At 44.2% G+C, this 16,147-nt stretch overlaps 1 protein-coding gene across 1 annotated transcript; it reads left to right on the top strand.

Annotated features, from left to right (window-relative positions):
• The first annotated feature begins 204 nt into the window (after nucleotides 1-204).
• Nucleotides 205-10,269, top strand: SAP18 (Sin3A associated protein 18). Its single transcript, XM_066369215.1, has 4 exons — nucleotides 205-397; nucleotides 556-665; nucleotides 9,488-9,610; nucleotides 10,102-10,269. Exons 1-4 carry the CDS (start codon nucleotides 326-328, stop codon nucleotides 10,256-10,258), a joined length of 462 nt encoding a protein of 153 aa, XP_066225312.1. The 5' UTR covers nucleotides 205-325; the 3' UTR covers nucleotides 10,259-10,269.
• The last annotated feature ends 5,878 nt before the right edge of the window (nucleotides 10,270-16,147 follow it).

Raw genomic sequence — 16,147 nt, 5'->3', positions numbered from 1 at the left:
GCCCTGGCGAGTTTTTTTGGACTGCGAACATTTGAGAGGATACATAACTAACACGTGACCCACGACGATCCGTCCCCTCGAACACTTTGCCTCGAGGATGCCATGGCCCACCTCCTTTAGGGTGACGGAACGCGCAGGCGCAGGCTCAGTTGGCCTGCGCTTCCGCAGCGCACAGAGCAGTGCGCCTGTGCAAAGGAACACCTCGCCCCGCCCCCGATTTGCTATAAGGCCTTGAACTTCTCGCGAGACGCTTCGTTCACTCGCTCGCTGCCGGGTTTGGAGGTTATAGCGAGGGTCTCGCGCACCAGTGGACTAGTGGAGAAAGATGGCTGTGGAGTCTCGTGTCACCCAGGAGGAAATTAAGAAGGAGCCGGAGAAACCAATCGACCGGGAAAAGGTGAGGGATATGGAAGAGGTTGTGGAGGGCCGACGGGGCGCAAAGCGGGGCCCGCAGAGTGCGAGGAGGAGGCCTGCGGGAGGCGGCGGGGCGGTCGGTGGGAGGCAGTGGGGCCCGCGGTGGCCGGCCGGATCACTGGCGCTTCTCCTCCCGTCCAGACGTGCCCGCTGCTGCTGCGCGTCTTCACCACCAACAACGGGCGCCATCACCGCATGGACGAGTTCTCCCGGGGGAACGTGCCGTCCAGCGAACTGCAGATCTACACCTGGTGAGCGGGCGGCGGCCCGGAGCGGGGCGGGTTTTGCCGCTTGGGGCGGGAACGGCCTGCAGACCATGGGAGCTCCGCGCGATGCCGCCTCCTAGCTGTCGTCGTGTCCAACAAAACCCATGAACCCGTGTGGTTGCTGATGTATGCGAACGGAAATGTCCTGCGTGGGCCGAGTGGAGCCCGGGACCTGCTGACCGTCCCGGTGTACCGCAGTCTACCCCCCACCCTTACCCCCAGCTGACACGCACCTCACGTTTTGTACCTGCGTGGAGTTTTTGCTCTAATGTCATAATGGCTTTTTTTTTCTTTTTTTAAAATATCTTATTTATTGATTTTTTAGAGAGAGAGGAGTGAGAGAGACAGAGAGAGAGAGAGAAGGGGGAGGAGCAGGAAGCATCAACTCCCATATGTGCCTTGACCAGGCAAGCCCAAGGTTTCGAACCCGTGACCTCAGAGTTCCAGGTCGATGCTTTATCTCACTGCGCCACCACAGGTCAGGCCATAATGGCTTTTTAGTAACAAAAAGGTCTATGATTATTTCACGTGTGGGTTCTTTGGTTACATTTGCCATTTTAATTGTTTTTAAGGGTACAATTTGGTAGCAGTAAGTAGTCACATTGTGCAACCATTACCGTTCCTTATCTCTAAACCTTTTTAAATGCCCTCCACACCTGACCAAGAGGTGGCACAGTGGATAGCGCGTCCACCTGGGACTCTGAGGACCCAGGTTCGAAACTCCAAGGTTCCTGATTGAGCAGTGCCACCAGGTTGAGTGTGAGATCATAGACATGACCCCTAAGGTCACTGGCTTTAGCAAGAGTTCTCTGGCTCTGCTGGAGCCCCCCAGTCAAGGCAGGAATGAGCAAGCAGTCAATGAACAAGTACATAACTGCAACTAGGAGTTGATAACCTCTCATTTCTGACCATGTCTCTTGCTAAAAATACAAAAAATCCCACCAGGAATTCTGCACTTAGTAACAGCTCTCCATCTCTCCCTTCACCCGGTGTGGGGGTAGACACCACTCTACTTTATCTGAATTTGCCTGTGCTAGGCATTTTGTATAAATGAAATTACAGTGTTTGTCTGTTGTGGCAACAATGAACTATTCGGAGACCAGATGAAATGCTCTGAGCAGAGGGGAGGCAACAGCCCTGGTCAAGGACTGAAGGACTGAAGCCCCATGCCTAACCTTACTCAGATATTTACTAGCCAGTGCAAATAACTCAAGGAAGTAGACAGCAGAAGTTTTTAGGGGGTGAAGTAAAGGACAAGGAACATGCTGAGTTCTAATCTCTGTTCTGAGAGCATAAACATTTCTTGTTGCTGAATCTTATCCTGCTGTTTTGCTGTTTCTAGCAGCACTGTTTCTAGCAGAGGGTCAGAGAGGGCCCTGGACTTGTGTCTACTCAGGGCTTTTGCCCTAGGGAGCCTCACTGTCTCTAATTAGCATCCTAACTGCATATTTTCATAGCACATTCCTACGTTTGTCCTTTTGAGGCTGGTTCATTTCACTTACCACAATATATGCAAGGTTCATCCATGTCGAGTATTGCAGAATGTCTTTCCTTTTTTATGGCTTAATATTTCATTGTATGGCTACACCACATTTTGTTTGTCCATTTACCTATTAATGGGTATTTTGGTTTTCTTCCCTACCTTTCAGCTATTGTGAATGCTGTTGCTATAACACAGGTGTAAGTCTCTGCTGAGTGAGTGCTCTCAGTAGTTTTGGGTGTGTACCCAGAAATGTGAGTGGTGCATTGTGAGGGCATTTGTGTGTAACTCTTAGAAACTACCAAACTTTTTCACACAGTGTATTACTTTCCCCAAAATAAAACTGTAAGCCCAGTGTACTAGAACTCAGTTTTTGAAGCCTGGGACCTTAGTCTTTTCGAAGGTTTGTGTTAATTTTATTTAGTACTATCATTCTAGTTCAGTATCATTCCAGGATAAAGTTCTGGAAAGGTGATTTAACTTCAGGGGAGAACTGCTAATAATGGGTTGATGAAAACCTTTATTCAGAGAGAAAAGTTTATATTTTCTCCAAAGGTATCTTATTTAGATATCCTATTTGCTAGGTACTGTACTAAGACTATAAGGAGATAAGTTAAAGGTGTAGTAAGTAAGTAAGCTCAGTCCCCACATAGTAAGCTCAACCTAGTGAATTTACTAGATGAGATGAATATAAGATTGTAGGGTGAAGATGGCAGGGTGAGGTCGTTTAGCACAGTGGTCCCCAACCTTTTTTAGGCCACGGACTGGTTTAATATCAGAAAATATTTTCATGGACCGGCCTTTACAGTGGGACGGATAAATGTATCACGTGACTGAGACAAGCATCAAGAGTGAGTCTTAGACAAATGTAACAGAGGGAATCTGGTCATTTAAAAAAAAATATCGTTCAGACTTAAATATAAATAAAATGGAAATAATGTAAGTTATTTATTCTTTCTCTACAGACTGGTACCAAATGGCCCACGGACCGGTACCGGTCTGCGGCCCGAGGGTTGAGGACCACTGGTTTAGCAGACTCTCTACTCCCAATTAAGGACGGAAAAGATTATTAAAAAATTATGTCCTGGCCCTGGCCGGTTGGCTCAGCGGTAGAGCATCGGCCTGGCGTGCGGGGTACCCGGGTTCGATTCCCGGCCAGGGCACATAGGAGAAGCGCCCATTTGCTTCTCCACCCTCCCCCTCCTTCCTCTCTGTCTCTCTTTTCCCCTCCCGCAGCCAAGGCTCCATTGGAGCAAAGATGGCCCGGGCGCTGGGGATGGCTCCTTGGCCTCTGCCCCAGGCGCTAGAGTGGCTCTGGTTGTGGCAGAGCGACGCCCCGGATGGGCAGAGTGTCGCCCCTGGTGGGTGTGCCGGGTGGATCCCGGTCGGGCGCATGGGGGAGTCTGTCTGACTGTCTCTCCCCGTTTCCAGCTTCAGAAAAATACAAAAAAAAAAAAAAAAAAAAAATTATGTCCTAAACTGTTCTGTCCATAAAATGCAAATAATAAGGAAAGATAATCTTGTCCTGTACTTCAGAATGGTGCCCAAAGAAGACAGATTCTGAAAGACTGGATGGTTGGTATTGGGGGTTGGGACACAGAGTCCTGCCCCCACTCCCAGAAGCAGTAATGAGGGAGATGAGTTAATAAAGCTTGGGAATTCTCAATTTGTAGACATGGACTGAGGTGCTAAGAAGTAGGCAGCCCTAAGACAGGTCGGGAAAGGAGTGGAAGTCAAGGAATCCAACAGAAGCAAGGTTTGCCCAAGTCCAAGGCACTCTGGAGTTGGAGCAACAAGCCGGACACCATAGAAGCGATCTCTCTCCTGTACCTGGGTGGTCAATAAAGGTCATTGGAGAAGCACTACATAGGTCACTGTATCGGGGTTCAACCAGAAAAACAAATAGGAGCTATATATTAAGAGATTTATTGCAAAATGGATTACATATTTGTTGAGCCTAGGTACCAAAATCCCTAATCCATAGGGCAGACTATCAGAAGGGCCAGCTGGAACTATCAGACATGAGCTAGAGCTGTTGGTGTAGCCTGATAAGGCCCATCCAATTGATTGAATCAGGTATACTCAGATTATCTAAAATCTCGTTAAAATCCAACTGATGATAGACTTTAATTTTATCTACAAAATACAGATCCTTCTGGACCTACCATGGGATTATGACCCAAAAAACACATTGTCAATTGGAAATATTTTAAGTTGAAATATACTTAATATAACTACACTGTTAAGCAGGGGTCCCCAAACTACGGCCCGCGGGCCACATGCGGCCCCCTGAAGCCATTTATCTGGCCCCCCGCTGCACTTCCGGAAGGGGCACCTCTTTCATTGGTGGTCAGTGAGAGGAGCACATATCACTTGTTATGACTAACAGTGACAAATATGGAACCGGATATTGACCATCTCATTAGCCAAAAGCAGGCCAATAGTTCCCATTGAAATACTGGTCAGCTTGTTGATTTAAATTTACTTGTTCTTTATTTTAAATATTGTATTTGTTCCTGTTGTTGTTTTTTTTAACTTTAAAATATATGTGCAGTGTGCATAGGGATTTTTTTTTTTTTTTTTAACAGAGGCAGAGATAGGGACAGACAGACAGGAATGGAGAGAGATGAGAAGCATCAATCATCAGTTTCTCATTGCGTGTTGCGACTTCTTAGTTGTTCATTGATTGCTTTCTCACATGTGTCTTGACCGCGGGCCTTCAGCAGACCGAGTAACCCCCTGCTGGAGCCAGCGACCTTGGGTCTAAGCTGGTGAGCTCTTTGCTCAAGCCAGATGAGCCCGCGCTCAAGCTGGCGACCTCGGGGTCTCGAACCTGGGTCCTTCCGCATCCCAGTCCAACGCTCTATCCACTGCACCACCACCTGGTCAGGCTGCATAGGGATTTGTTCATAGTTTTTTTTTTATAGTCCGGCCCTCCAACGGTATGAGGGACAGTGAACCGGCCCCCTGTGTAAAAAGTTTGGGGACCCCTGCTGTTAAGTATTGGTTGTTTACCTTTGTGATCTCGTGTAAGTCTGAGACCAGCTATACCTTACACAACAACTGCATTAGTATTTGATTGAATAACTAGGAACTTCAACTTCACCAGATTGACATAAAAGTGACCTTCACAGTCACCTAGCAAAGTCTTCAGTCCTAGGGGTTTGTTCTATTCAAGCTTTATTTTAATTTTTTTTAGAGAGAGATACAGGAAGGAAGAGAGATGAGAAGCATCAAATTGTAATTGTGGCACTTTAGTAGTTCATTGATTGCTTTTCATATGTGCCTTGCGGGGGGGGGGGGGGCTTCAGCTGAGCCAATGACCCCTCACTCAAGCCAGCAACCTCTAGGCTCAAGTCAGTGACCATGGGGTCATGTCTATGATCCCACACTCAAGTCGGCTACCTTGGGCTTTCAATACTGGATCCTCAGTATCCCGGGTTCAAGCTTTATTTTTTATTTAAAAAAAATTTTTTTTTTAATTTAAACATTTGCCTTGGTCAGATGGCTCGGTTGGTTGGAGTGCCAGGAAGTGCAAAGGTTACTGGTTTGATCCCCGGTCAAGGCACGTACAGGAACAGAACAGTGTTCCTGTATCCCTCCCTCCTTTTTCCTCTCTCTTGCCAACATCAATAAATGCTTAAAAATAATAGTAAATTAAAATATTTTTTCTTTTCTCTTTTTTCTATTTTTCTTTGTTTTGTATTGTACTCAAGCTTTAGATTGTCAGAAAGCAACAGTTGGCATGTCAGCTATTGGTCTGGGAAGACAGTCCTCAGCAGGTGGGAAGCTTGTGGAGGACTCATACTGTTAAAACTCATAAAAGGTGTGACCCCAATTTCCCAAGTTCTTTTTTTTTAATTTTTTTTTTATTTACTCATTTTAGAGAGGAGAGAGAGGGAGAGAGAGAGGAGAGAGAGACGGGGGAGGAGCTGGAAGCATCAACTCCCATATGTGCCTTGACCAGGCAAGCCCAGGGTTTCGAACCGGCGACCTCAGCATTTCCAGGTCGACGCTTTATCCACTGCGCCACCACAGGTCAGGCTAATTTCCCAAGTTCTTGATGAGCAAGATGACAAGATGGAAAATCTTTTTAGGAAGGAAGACAGAATACACATCATAGGCATATACTGTGTACCAGAGAATATACTTGGTTACAATAAACAGCATCAGAATATTGGGTTAAAGAATTGTCACCTCCAAGACAGCAGTAAAAAATCACTCTAGCCTCAGACTTGATGCCAACGTTGGACAAAGTAAATAACCAGCGTTGCAGAATAGGATGTGAACTTCTTGGACATAGTAAAAATAAGCTACAACAGTACAAGGTGAGAAGAGTAACAAAATCTTTCTCTGAAGTTGTATAATTTCTTCAGTTTGACTTTAGTTTTTTCTATTTGAAGTTAAAGTAAACTTCATTTGATTTAAAATATGTATGGCATCTGATGAGTTACCATATTTCCCCATGTATAAGACTTTTTATCAAAAAATTTGGGTCTAAAAACTGGGTGCATCTTATACAGTGGTTGTAGGGTTTTTTTACTTGCATTTCCTGCTTTTTTGTACTTGTTTTTGCGCTCATTGTTGAAGACTGATTTGTCATCAGAAAGGACAAGCTAATGGATGGGAGTTTGGACAGTGATGGGGAATTGTATGAATTTTATGATGAATAAATCTTGAGTTCAATAACTTGAATATATATATTTTTTCAAATTTCAGGCCCCAAAATTAAGGTGCATCTTATAGGTGGGAGAGTCTTATACATGGGGAAATACAGTATATATTTGTATTGTAGTCTCAGTATGCTTAATAATTTAAAGGAATTTCTTTTCTGTAGCATTGTGAGTATGCATAGAAAGATGCCTAGTGTGGTGTTAATCCACTGGCTATTTCTGGTTGGTGAGGTTTGGGATATAATTTATTGTGCTGTTGCATGTGGCTTTCCCCTCTTTAAATAATGAACAAGCGTCAAATTGGGGAAGGCAGTCTTGTGGCACTTCTCACCCTATGGTGAGGCTGCAGAAGAGTGGTCTTGGGCCCAGAGCACTCATTTCCTTGTAGAGATAAAGAGCTTGCATAGCCTGTGCTGGGCTGGATATGGTGTTTGTTCTGTTTATGTGCCACATGGCACCTGACCTCCTCCACTGCTGTACCCTGGATCTTCTACCTGCAGCACGGGAGGGATGCCTGCAGACCACCTCTCTGCATCAGTTGCTTAGTGAGACCTCTGCCAGTGGGGGACCCACATGCACTCACATTGAAGCTGGTCTTGCATGTCTTTTTGTGCACATCAAGTGTTGTCCATGTCTTTCTTGGCAACCTGACACCTGCCAGGAAATGGGGTGATGTCCTGGGATGCGGGTCTAGTGGTGCCCTCCACATAATAGATTCCTTCCCAAAGGTGGGAACAGGTATTGCTTGCTTAACCTTTTTTAAATTGATTTATTGGGGTGACATTGGTAAATATATAACATTACATAGGTTTCAGGTATACCGTTCCATAATACTTCATCTGTGCACTGCACTGTGTGTTCAGCACCTCAAGTCGTCTCCTTTCATTACTGTCATACGTTTTATACAAAACCGGAAACCAGAGATGAGTCAAAGTTAATATATAGTTAAATAACGAGAGGTTGAAATAAAGCAGTCATGGTGGGGATGGAGAAAAAAATAGATTTAACCTGTATTTAGTACGAAGTAGACACAACACGATGGAGATGGGGAGAATAGAACAGTGCTTTATGCCCTGGGCAACTAGGTGGGTGATGGTTGTGTTGATGGTAAAGTGAGACGAAGGGCATTTGGGGGGGGGGGCAGATGAGAAAGATTTGGCTGATGTAATCATCCTGGATATTTCTGCTCTCAGTGTGGTTAAAGCCGTGGTTTTACCTTAGTATAATGTAGTGTGGGTTTCTTTTTTTTTTTTTTTTTTTTTTTTAAGCAAGAAAGAAGGTGGGAGAGACAGGAAGGGAGAGAGAAAAGAGGAATCAACTCATATAGTTGCTTCCTTTAGTTCATTGTTTGCTTCTTATACATGCTTTGATGGGGAGGGGGAGCTCCAGCTGAATCAGCAACCCTGGGCTCAAGCCAGCAACCATGGGATCATATTGATGATCCCTTGCTCAAGCCAGTGAGCCTATGTTCAAGTCTGCAACCTCAGGATTTTGAACCTGGGACTTCAGTGTCCTAGATCAATACTGTTATCTATTGCGCCACTGGTCATGCTGGAGTGTGGAGATTTGTAATAGGGTGCAACGTGAAAACTAAGTGACCTCTTGGGCATTTGACTCCCTGCTTGATATATTTAACAATCTTATTCTTCATCATTGCCTGGTATCCCTGTGTTGTTTTATAGCAGCCTACAATCTGTTTTAAGTTCCAGGATGCTTATATTTTAAAAGATTTTTCCAGACTGTGCCACATTAACTCAAAAGACTATGTAGTTCTTAGTTTCAAATAAATATGTGTAGGGCAAGAATATACATTGTGAAAGGAGTCTGTGCTTTCTCATTGTAAAATTCACCACACTATTCCTTCTTAGGAAAAACAGTGTACGTTTATGAAAACGCTTTCTTTCGCATTAATTCCAAGGTGTATTCCAATACCAAGGATGCTAAATGTGGGAAAGTATGTGTCTTAGAAATAATGAAACAAGATTAAGTGTTTGGATTTGGACTCATTACCCGTAAAGGGACAAATCACTAGGCCAGTAGGTGTTACATAGCAACAATCTATAGCATATATAAATCTGAAGTCTGTTAGCACTAACAGTTTGACTTCAGTTCATCAAAATTTCAAACATTGCCTGACCAGGCAGTAGTGCAGTGGATAGAGTGTCGGACTGGGATGCAGAGGACCCAGGTTCGAGACCTCAAGGTCGCCAGCTTGAGTGCGGGCTCATCTGATTTGAGCTAAGCTCACAAGCTTGGACCCAAGGTCGCTGGCTCGAGCAAGGGGTTACTGGGTCTGCTGTAACCCCACGGTCAAGGCACATATGAGAAAGCAATCAATGAACAACTAAGGTGTCACAATGCGGAACGAAAAACTAATGATTGATGCTTCTCATCTCTCCGTTCCTGTCTGTCTGTTTGTCCCTGTCTCTCCCTCTGACTCAGTTAAAAAAAAAAAAAAATTCAAACATTGAGGCTGGTAAGGGTAGTATTTGGGTGGCAAATAGTATTATTAAATGCTTTTAAACTAACAAGTACAAAACTGTGACAATTTCTAACATAAATTGCATTTAAAACACATGTAATTAACTCTGATATTTGTGTTATATTATTGCTGATTAAGGAAATATTTTAAATTTATTATATTTTTTATTCAGGATGGATGCAACCTTGAAAGAACTGACTAGTTTAGTAAAAGAAGTCTACCCAGAAGCTAGAAAGAAAGGCACACACTTTAATTTTGCAATTGTTTTTACGGATATTAAAAGACCTGGCTATCGGTAGGTAACTTTTTAATTCCTATGATGTCTTTGGTTTTGATATGTTCTGATAGAAGTAATACTTTTAGTGAGTCTCATTAATGGGGGGAATATACTGTATTTCCCCATGTATAAGGCCTTCCCATGTATAAGACGCACCTTAATTTTGGGCCTGAAATTTGAAAAAAAAAATGTAATAATTACATCATTACTGAACTCAAAAGTTTTATTTATCATAAAATTCATACAACTCATCTGTGCAAAAAAAGCAGGAAATACAAGTAGAAAAGCAACTATACAACCACTGTATAAGATGCACCCAGTGTTTAGACCCCAAATTTTTTGGAAAGGGTGCGTCTTATACTTGGAGAAATGCAGATTTGCATGGTCAGGGCCTGGTTTACCGTGCTCTAAGATAATAGCGCAGGATCCAGCCCTGTGTTCACTGTGGGGGGGGGGGGGGTGTAGCTGCGTTATGTGTGGTACAGTAACAGTTGGTTTCCTTTCTGCAGCGTCAAGGAGATTGGCAGCACCATGTCCGGGAGGAAGGGCACTGATGATTCCATGACCCTGCAGTCACAGAAGTTTCAGATAGGAGATTATCTGGACATAGCCATCACCCCTCCGAATCGGGCACCACCTTCTTCAGGGCGCATGAGGCCGTATTAAATTTTATTGACTATTTCATGAGTTTATTTTTCATTCAATTACATAAAACAAATTTATGCTTTTTCCTCCCCTTGTTATTGCCATTAAGCCTTTAAACTAAACAAATTTTAATACTTTTATTTAGGAGTTAGGTTTGGTTGTGCTGTGGTATGAATATTAACAGAAAGCCCGTGTTTCAAGTCATTCTGTAAAATATGAAGTGCTCTTAGCATCCTGTGTAAAACTGCTGTTAAATATACGTGTGCAATCAGCCTGAGTGTGAAAGTTAATGGAGGCATGGGAACTGGGTTTACTTGAGTATTTGGGGAGAGGAGAGTATTTAATGCCACATGGTGCAGAAGGAGGAAGCCATGGGACTCTATGTAAACAGCACGAATCTGTGGCCCGGACCGTGGTATGGTGTTAGGAAGGGGGGCCTGTGACAGCATGGCAGCAGAGGCTGTGTGGAATAGATTGAGCTGAGACAACCTGAACCTGTGATGGAAGAAACTGTCCTGCCTGCGTCACAGTAAAATCAAAAATTCTTCAAAAAGTTAGAAAAGGAGAACAGATGCCACAATGAGGATTTTTTATGTTTTAAGATAGGAGGACAGGAAGCAGTATAGAAGAAACAATGGTTAGAACTTAGGGTCAGGGTGGAAAGGTTTACCGTGAAGAATCTAAACATGGAGGGAAGGGGGTGGGAGTGGAGGGAGGGGGGGATGGATGGGTGGAGGAGGAATTCGAGGCAAGGGAGAAGGGCCAGGGATGAGGTCAAGTTGAATATGTAGGGGAGTCACACATCTTGGTGAGTGCTTGTAGGTGAATAGTCATTCCCCCTTCTGTTGGGGACACTCCAAAACTCGCAGTAGTTACCTGAAGTAGCGCATAGTACTGAACCCTATGTGTACTGTCTTCCTATTTGTTCATACCTGTCATAAAGTTTAATTTATAAACTAGGGGTAGTAAGAGATTAACAGCAATAATAGAACAGTTAATGTACTGTAATAAAGTTAATGGATATGGTATTATGAATAATAGGGTTACTGGGATACAAGCACTGTAATCATCAGTCTAATAAATGAGGGCTATTAAGAAACTGACAGGTGCGGAGCGTAAACACCATGGAGATGCTGGACAAAGGGATAGAGTGTCGGCCTGGCATATGGCCGGCCCAGGTTTTATTCCTGGTCAGGGCACACAGAAATGACCATCTGCTTCTCCCCCTGTCCCTCCTCCCTACTCCCCCATTCCTTCTCTCTTTGCCTCTCCCCTTCTCTCTTTCCTCCCATTGGCTCAGTTTGTTTGAGCATGACCCCAACTGCTGAGGATAGCTCAGTTGGTCTGAGCATATCAGCTGCAGATGCTAAAAATAGCTTGGTTGATTTGAGCATCAGCCCCAGATGGGGTTGCCTGGTGGATCCAGGTCAAGGGGCATGTGGGAGTCTGCCTATCTCCCTTCCTCTCACCTAAAAAAAAAAAAAAAAAAATCATTCTGGTAGCTCTGGCTGGGTAGTTCATTTGGTTAGAGTGTCATCGTAATATGCCAAAATTGCAGGCCCAATCTCTGCTCAGTGCACGTAACAGCCAATGAATGCATGAATAAGTGGAACAACAAATTGATGTTTCCCTCTTAAAATCAAATTATTTAAAAAATAAGTCTCATTCTGTGGCACTGGTGTCGCTGTTGCAAAGTAAGTCACCAGGTGGGAGAGGCAAGCCTAGAATAAGGTCTAGAGCCTTTTCTAGTTTACCCCAAACCCGGATTACTGTTTCCGGCTAGATGTTTGAGTACTATGAGTCATAGTTAATTTAAGCCTAATTGTTTTTTATAAGTTTTTTTTTTTTTTTTTACAGAGGAGAGGGAGAGACAGAGACAGAGAGAGGAGAGACAGAGAGAGAAGGGGGGAGGAGCTGGAAGCATCAACTCCCATATGTTAAGCCTAATTGTTTGGAGAAGAGGAGCCATAACTGCCTTCCTGTTTGTGGGGACAAATGGATTTCCTCTGCCCATGGAGAAGGCAGGAACTAGAAGACCTTTTGCAAGCCAGTTTTTCCAGTGGTGTGAACTATGAGGACTCTCCTGACTTGGTGGTTCTCCCAGTAGCTTAATGATTACTGCACTGCTAACAATAAGGAATTTCTGCTTTAAAGATTTCAGTCTTCCAATAAAAGTGCAATTGATACCTAGTAAACTTATTGAATGCTAAGAATCCAAAGCTTGACTTAGTCCTCTGTGTCTCTGGGTTTGGTAAGCATGGCTTTGAGTCACTGAGGTCTCCTCACTCAATATGAAGTAGGAAATTAATGGTCAAAACAAGTGAACCATGCTTAGTACTTTAGTGTCCTGCCTTTGTCACTGCTCCTAAGGCATTTTGGAATTTATTTTCCCTTTGGCGTGTTGGTTCTAGCACTGCATTATCTTTTACAATACCTTCTCAGTTTTCTCAGCATGTATATGAACTTGGTATTTTTTATCAGATACTCTAGGGAGTCTTGATAAAATTTTTACTTAAGTTTTACAGAATATAATTGGGATTGTGTGTGGTTGGGAAAGGCAGGTGTGAGTAAGAGAAAGTCATTAAACTGACTAGGGTTAAAATTCTCCAAAATTTAAACAATTTTTTAAAATATACATGAGAGGGGAGACAGACTTCTGTATGCACCCCGACTGGGATCTTACCTGGCAAACCCCATCTTAGGCTGATGCTTGAATCAACTGGCCTATCCTCAGCACTTAGGACGAATATTTGAACCAACTGAGCCACTGACAGCAGGAGAGGAAGAGGGAGAGAAGAGGGAGGATAAAGCAGATGGCCACTTCTCGTGTGCCCTGACCAGGGATTGAACCCAGGACATCCGCACACCATGCTGGGGACGCAAACCGGACAGGGCCTAAACTGGTCTTAAAAGCTTAACCCAGCCTACCCTGACCAGGCAGCGGCACAATGGATAGTGTCAGACTGGGACACAAAGGACCCAGGTTTGAAACCCCAAGGTGGTCCGCTTGAGCACAGGTTCATCCAGACTGAGCATGGGCTCACCAGCTTGAGTGTGGGGTTGCTGGCTTGATCAAGGGGTCACTCACTCTACTGTAGTGTCTGTGCTCCCCTCCCCTCCCCTCCCCTCCCATATAAGAAAGCAATCAATGGACAACTAAAGTGCCGCAAAGAAGAATTAATGCTTCTCATCTCTCGTCTGTCCCTGTCCCACACACACAACTGAACCCAGCCTACCTCTTCACTAACACAAATCTGAAACTTAGTCTTTGTGAAACTATGGAGGCAACACCCTAAAACAGCTTATAATTGGAGTGCTTAGTTGTGCCTCATTCTGTGCTGAGGAAGTCACCACACATTATCTCATTTACCTTCACTGAGCTACAATGACTAGTTTCCACCTGCAGATGAAATCAGACCTTTCAATAATAGGTCACAAGGGGGCATATGAACCGGTTCCAAAAATAGTGTTCTTTCAGTTTCTTTAACTCAGCTCTCCTCTGCATTCCAAGTTTCTGCCCAAAGGACAGTCACCTGGAGTTGTGGGCATGTTTCAGTTTCTATACAAATCAGGACACCTCAGCAATGTAGCCATGGCTCACAATTCGAGCAGCCAAATGAGGTCTGTATTGCATTTTATTGCTTAGATGCAGGTTGTTTTGCCAGTAGCTGTAATTGGAAGTCATCAATGGAACAAGCTTGAAGAAAAATGTTTATTCTCAGCATGTATATGAACTTTTGGTATTAATACTTTTAAAAAGTATTAATCATTATCAGGCAGCTGTTCTGTGAAGATAAACTCATACCCTCCCCCCATTCCTAGGGGTAATAGCTAAAACCTAAAAGGCAATTTTAATACTATTTAAAAACTTTAATAAGCAAAACCTTTCAACCTGGGACTATTTGCAGCATTTATAGTGTTAAGATGTTACTACGTAGCCACCTCATGATGTCGGGAGGAGTTAAAGAAATGGTGCTTAGGAGGCCAGCCCAGTCATAACCATCTCCTAAGAAAGTTTCACATAAGATTTGATGAAATTAAAGCAAATTAAATTATGAAGTGAACCTCTATTTGAAGGCATTTTCAAAATCTGTAAATTCCAGAGTAATTGCTAGAAAGTTATCAGAATTTGTAATATTCCTGATTACTTGAGCTCTCACACTTTGCCAGGAGATAAAATATCTTTACTGAGTGTCTCATGAATCAGGTTCTGTAGGCCTGGAGAAACAAATGATACAGAACCTTCCTCAGAAAACCTGTTTTGCGGCCCTGGCCGTTTGGCTCAGTGGAGGAGCATTGGCCTGGCATGCGGGGGACCCGGGTTCGATTCCCGGCCAGGGCACACAGGAGAGGCGCCCATTTGCTTCTCTAACCCCCCCCCCCTCCTTCCTCTCTGTCTCTCTCTTACCCTCCCGCAGCCAGGGCTCCATTGGAGCGGATATGGCCCGGGTGCTGGGGATGGCTCCTTGGCCTCTGCCCCAGGCGCTTAAGTGGCTCTGGTCGAGGCGGAGCGACGCCCCGGAGGGGCAGAGCGTCACCCCCTGGTGGGCGTGCCGGGTGGGTCCCGGTCGGGCACATGCGGGAGTCTGACTGTCTCTCCCTGTTTCCAGCTTCGGAAGAATAAAGAAAAGGGAAAAAAAAAGAAAAGAAAACCTGTTTTGCAACGGATGGGTCAACACTGCTGCTGAGGTGTTGTAACTAGCTGCTACTTGAGGTGGCATTTAAGCTTGTCCAACTCCTAAAACGTTACAGGGAGAGCCTGAATAAAGGCGTAAAAGTGGGAATGACAGGGCTTACACCATCAACGGAATACTATTATGTACTAATTTTGGTTGAATTCAGGGTGAGGAGAAGGGGACACATCCCAGAGATGCTGGCGTAGACAATAGGGCATGGAAAAGAAAGTCAACCATTAAAGCTGCCATTTCCTCATCTGAAAAATAGGATAGTTTCTACTTCAAAGAGTTAATATATGAACTAAATAGGTTAATATTTAGGACCATGCCTAGCATGAATGTTTACTGTTGCCACTGATTCATTCAATATAGACTTTAAGAGTTAGGAACTAGCATTGTGAACAAAGCAAACAAGATCCTTGCCCTGAGTGTGTGGTCCAGTGGGAGACAAACATTAAGTAAATGTGCACTCAAGTATTTTGTTACATATCCCCAAATTAACAAAATATTCCATGTACACTATAATTAAAAATAAAAAATTTAAAAATCATATCACAACTATCAAGGATGAGAATAGGATGCTGAGAAAGGACTAAGAGGGTGGGGGCTTTTTTAGGCTGGGAGAACAGGTATCTTTGCTAAAATGACATTTAACCTGAGACCTGAAGCTGATGAGCCAAGGTTTAAGTTCCAGGTCCAAGCACATCTTGATTTATTGCACTTCACAGATGTTACATCCTTCACAAATTGAAGGCAAGACCCTCCACAGGTAAAAAATGACAACTTGCTTTGTTGGGGTGGCCTGGAACTGCAGTTGCAGTGTCTCCGAAGTGCCCTGGAACAAAGCTCCTACGAATTTACGCACAGGTGTTGGAAGCATGGAACTGCAGTGTGGGCCTGAGATCTGGCATCAGGCCCAGCTATTGCTGGTTCAAAGCTCTCCAACCTCTGTGCACAGGTTGGTCTAATTGGGCTTCTGCGCTGGCTCCTCACAGGCTCTCCAATTCAGTGGGAAGACAGTGGCTAGCAGCTCCCAGGCACATCTGCATATCCAGAAACATGTGCTGTTCTTTGCCAGAACCCCAGAGCTGCTCTCTGCCACTTGCCGTGGGCCCTGTGTGTCTCTGACCAGGGCCCACAGGGACTGGGAAGCTGCCTGGTCAGGCCTGGAGCTGGCCTGAGTTCTTAAGGGAAATCAGAATGCTGTTTTCCTTTAGAGAGGCGATAATGGTGG

The sequence above is a fragment of the Saccopteryx leptura genome, chromosome 2 (genome assembly GCF_036850995.1).
Source record: "Saccopteryx leptura isolate mSacLep1 chromosome 2, mSacLep1_pri_phased_curated, whole genome shotgun sequence".
Taxonomy (NCBI): Eukaryota; Metazoa; Chordata; class Mammalia; order Chiroptera; family Emballonuridae; genus Saccopteryx; species Saccopteryx leptura.
This window is presented reverse-complemented; position numbering and strand designations above follow the sequence as displayed.